We start from the raw sequence: 4,039 nt of genomic DNA, 5'->3' as shown, positions 1-4,039 counted from the left end.
AAACTCTGGAATCACCACTATTTGGACCTCTCATTTTTTATAGTAACAGTAGGAACAACCTACACAGAAAAATTTATATTTTGAAAAATATATTAAAAAATATCTTAAATTTTGGCCCAATTCATATACAAAAAATATATAAAATATATGTTTATATTTTATATTTTTTATATATTCTTTATAAACTTGTACAAAACCGTTTGTACAAAAATTTCGAGATACTGTCGTTGTTTCGTTTTTAAAATTTTTTCATTCTTGTACGCACCATATTTTGAGAAAAAACGAAGTTAGCAAGTTGAAATTTGGTATGATTGTCGCTCTTATAATATTGACGGTATTTTGGATATTTCGGATGGCTTCAAGCAGCCGAGCATTTTCGGAGATATTTAATCTCTTGTGTAAATCTATTTCATTACAAGGTTGAATATCTTCCTGTAGACACTCTGTAGCCTGTGGTTACTGTTATATTCCTGTCACAAGGACAAGGAATTGTTACGAATCCATTCGAAAACTTACTACTAATGGAATTGGTAGATAAAGAAAGAAATAGACTAATATAACACAAAAAGTAACGGTGCCTTCGGTGACGCCTTCTGTCGGATAGGCTCGAACGCCTGCTTGTTGTAAAGTGGGAAAGGATAGGAAATGAAAATTAAAATCAGTAGTGAAGCGGTAAACCGGGTTAAGGAACTTCCGCAGTAAGTATACTTGGTGAAAATTTCGAAATGGTATAAAGACGCAATATTTGGATCATATGTTGGTGAGCACATTCAAAAACTATTTCCAAAATTTCAAGTACCTTATCCACCCCATTTTCGAGATATACATCGTCAAAAATGGAAAAAACAAATATTGAATGTTTGGCGATGCATATCTCAAAAATGGGGTGGACCAGGGACTTGAAATTTTGGGAATATCTTTTTAATGTGGTCAACAACATATGATCCAAATATTGCGGCTTTATACCATTTCGAAATTTTCACCAAGTATACTTACTGCGGAAGTACCTTAAGTCGATTTTGACTATTGGTCAGTTTTTGACGAATATCTCGGAATCTAAAAGAGATAGGAAGATTTTTGTTACGACCTTTTTTGTAACGCCAATTGAGGGTTATAAAAAAGGTCATTAAAAAATTTTGCTATCTTTCTTAGATTGCAAGATATTTATCAAAAATTGGCCAAAAGTCACAATCGAGTAAACCCGGTTTACCGCTTCGCTATTGAAATAAAGAAAGGAGAAAAAGCAAGGCGAATAGGAAAGAATTGCAAAGGTTATGGTCGAATACACTGAACCGGAACAGACACGTCTGCCCTGCTTGACGGCTCCCGGCGAACTCTCCACTAACTCCGCTAAATATTCAGTTAGCGATGGGTCAACACTCATTTTTCTTGTTGAACTATACTTCTTGATGAAAAAACTTCACACAACCTTGAACACTTTTAATGAAGTATTTTATACCTAGAACTGGTAGAACTGCTGAATAATGAATGATAAATGAAGAAATGAAGAATGGGGATGTAATGTAGCGAGTGAACAAGAAATAATAAACCTGTTAGTTCCGCCTATTGGCGTGTTAATGAATTAATGGAGTATGCAGGCGATAGTGGGGTGGGTTCGAGTAGTGGGAGAAATCTGCGCATGCACCCATAGGTAGATTCCAGGCCTTGGCCCTGAAATACACTGATAAATGATTCAATCGGTGATGATGTCGATGAAATTACTGTGTTCGATGGTATATAGGCGAGACTGAGACTGGCCGTTCTCAGTTTCTCTTTAAACTCCTGCACCAATAACATAACTCATTCATTTTTTAGAGAGACAATGGAGAAAATTATTTTATTGTGTGCGAATGTTATTTTATTGAGTGGATGGACTCTAGGAGAAGTTCGTAAGTATTTTTAACAATGTTTCGAGAGTTTTCGATAATTTTTTTCATTTTTTTAATAATTTCATCCTTTTCTCTTCTTATCTCCGTTGTGATTTTACGTTCTGTTCATTAGTTTTTCCGAATTTTCAATTCATTTTTAGCTTCTTACATTACGGTTTGCGGCCGCAAAAATTCAAATTTGAATGAATGCGTAAGGAACAGCGTAGAATCACTGCGAGGAAAAATAGCTGAGGGAATGCCAGAGTTGGATGTGCCATCAGTGGAGCCATTCTTCTTGCCAGAAGGATTACCATTAGTAGATTCTCCTGACATCAAGGCTTATGCTCGTAATGTCAAGCTCTATGGCATTCCGAATTTCGTTCTGGACAACCTCAATGTTGATCTCGATAAGCAGCAGATTGATCTGCAGGTGCATTTTGAGAAACTAAGGCTTCAGGGAGATTATGATGTCGCAGCGAAAATTGTTGTACCGATTAATGCTAAGGGACCCGTCGAGATTGAAACAAGTAATCAATTTTTCTATGTTCTATTCAATGATTCTTTCTTGGTAGTTGGTAAAATATTTCGGTAGGGATTTTGTCTCCTGAAAAAATGATTTTTGATATTCATCTCTAAACGTCTTCATTTTAGTCATGTTTATTTTTAAAATCCGTGAAACATCCGTCAGAAACAATTGTCCAAATATCTCTAAAGCTAGTATCGTCGAGAAATATCGAGACTTTTTCGTAGCACTTGCAATTTGGAAATAATCTTCACATCATTTCTTGGCAAATTGTCAGATTATTTTTCAAATTTTCCGCCAGAAAAAACATTTATTGACATTTTGCCAAAATTGATTTAACTCGGTTTACCGCTTCGCTACTGAATTTACGCCAGACATAAATTCATTCTGATGATTTATTTGGCTAACAATGGTGCTCATTTTTAATAAAATTTATGTTCCTTAGGTGGCGTCTCCGGTCAGGCAGTTCTAAAATACCAAATAGTGAACACAAAGAAGGGCCGACGCATGTACTTCAATACAATGTCTCTAAAACTCGATATCAAAGACTACGTCTCCAAATTTGTACCTACTGGAGGCCCTGATGTGACATTCGGAGAAGCAATTAACGCTGTGCTCAACTCAAATCGTCAAGAAATCATCAGTGGAATTCAACCAAGTTTGGAGAAGTCAATTTCAGCTAAAATTCTAGAGCTTGCCAATAAAATCTGCAAGAACTTCACATTCGAAGAACTATTCCCGGACCGCGAATAGATTTGTTTATTGTGGTTTGTGCACGGTTGTGGCAATTGTTCATTTTAAAACCGAATTTTCAACGTAAATTACACGAAAATTCTATTGTACATATTGTATAGAATAGAGAATAGTAAAGCGAGTTTTTCTCATTTTTACATTGATTCTTTTCATTTATAAAAACATTTCTAAACGTAAAAAAACAGTTGAATCATTATTACTCTCAACTCCACGATATTCATCATCATAACTGCGCGATTCCCACGAATCGTGACAATTTTTACTGCTGAAAAATTTTCCTATGTAATACAGTGGACTCTGGTTAGAGTCGACTGTTTTGCGGGATAGGGGAAGCGATTTCGGAGAATTCGACTCTATTTCCCTGCCCCCACTACGCGCTCACGCCGAGCCCGACTTCCGAGAACTGGGCTACGATAAAATGAAAAATATTATTTCTTTTCTCTCTCTCAATTCAACAATTTATTTTAATGATAAACTTTAGTTCACAGCTTCAACTATAATAGCAATATTCATATAGATTCAGACCATTTTTTTATTATCAATATTTTTAATTTCATTGACTATATTTGATCACAGAAGCTTTGTACCTAACATTCCATAGAACAGATATTTCTTCTGGAGTTAACGAACCATGTGAATCAAAAATGTTACAGTCGTTTTCTTTACCTCGCTTCATTATTTTATTTAATCCAATTTCGAATTAATTTTATGCCAACAAAACGAGATCCTCCCCCCATGACAGCCAGTCAATTGGATGTTTTGCTGGAAAAAGCCCTCGAATACTGCGCTCCGCTTAGCCAAAATCCACTCCCGGAAAATTCTCCGCCGAATACCCCTCGACTTTCAAAATTAATCGTAATATTTGCCTCAAGTTTCCCTTCAAACAAACAAAAGT

At 35.6% G+C, this 4,039-nt stretch overlaps 1 protein-coding gene across 1 annotated transcript; it reads left to right on the top strand.

The window, feature by feature from the left end:
• The first annotated feature begins 1,737 nt into the window (after positions 1–1,737).
• LOC107036056 (putative beta-carotene-binding protein) lies at positions 1,738–3,281 on the top strand. Its single transcript, XM_015253777.2, has 3 exons — positions 1,738–1,889; positions 2,030–2,395; positions 2,837–3,281. The coding sequence occupies exons 1-3, from the start codon at positions 1,823–1,825 to the stop codon at positions 3,142–3,144; spliced, it is 741 nt and encodes a 246-aa protein (XP_015109263.1). The 5' UTR covers positions 1,738–1,822; the 3' UTR covers positions 3,145–3,281.
• Positions 3,282–4,039: the final 758 nt, after the last annotated feature.

Source organism: Diachasma alloeum, unplaced genomic scaffold (assembly GCF_001412515.2).
Source record: "Diachasma alloeum isolate Michigan unplaced genomic scaffold, Dall2.0 Dall_scaffold_00203, whole genome shotgun sequence".
NCBI classification, from domain to species: domain Eukaryota; kingdom Metazoa; phylum Arthropoda; class Insecta; order Hymenoptera; family Braconidae; genus Diachasma; species Diachasma alloeum.
Note: the sequence above shows the minus strand (reverse complement) of the source record. Positions and strands in the feature narration are given on the sequence as shown.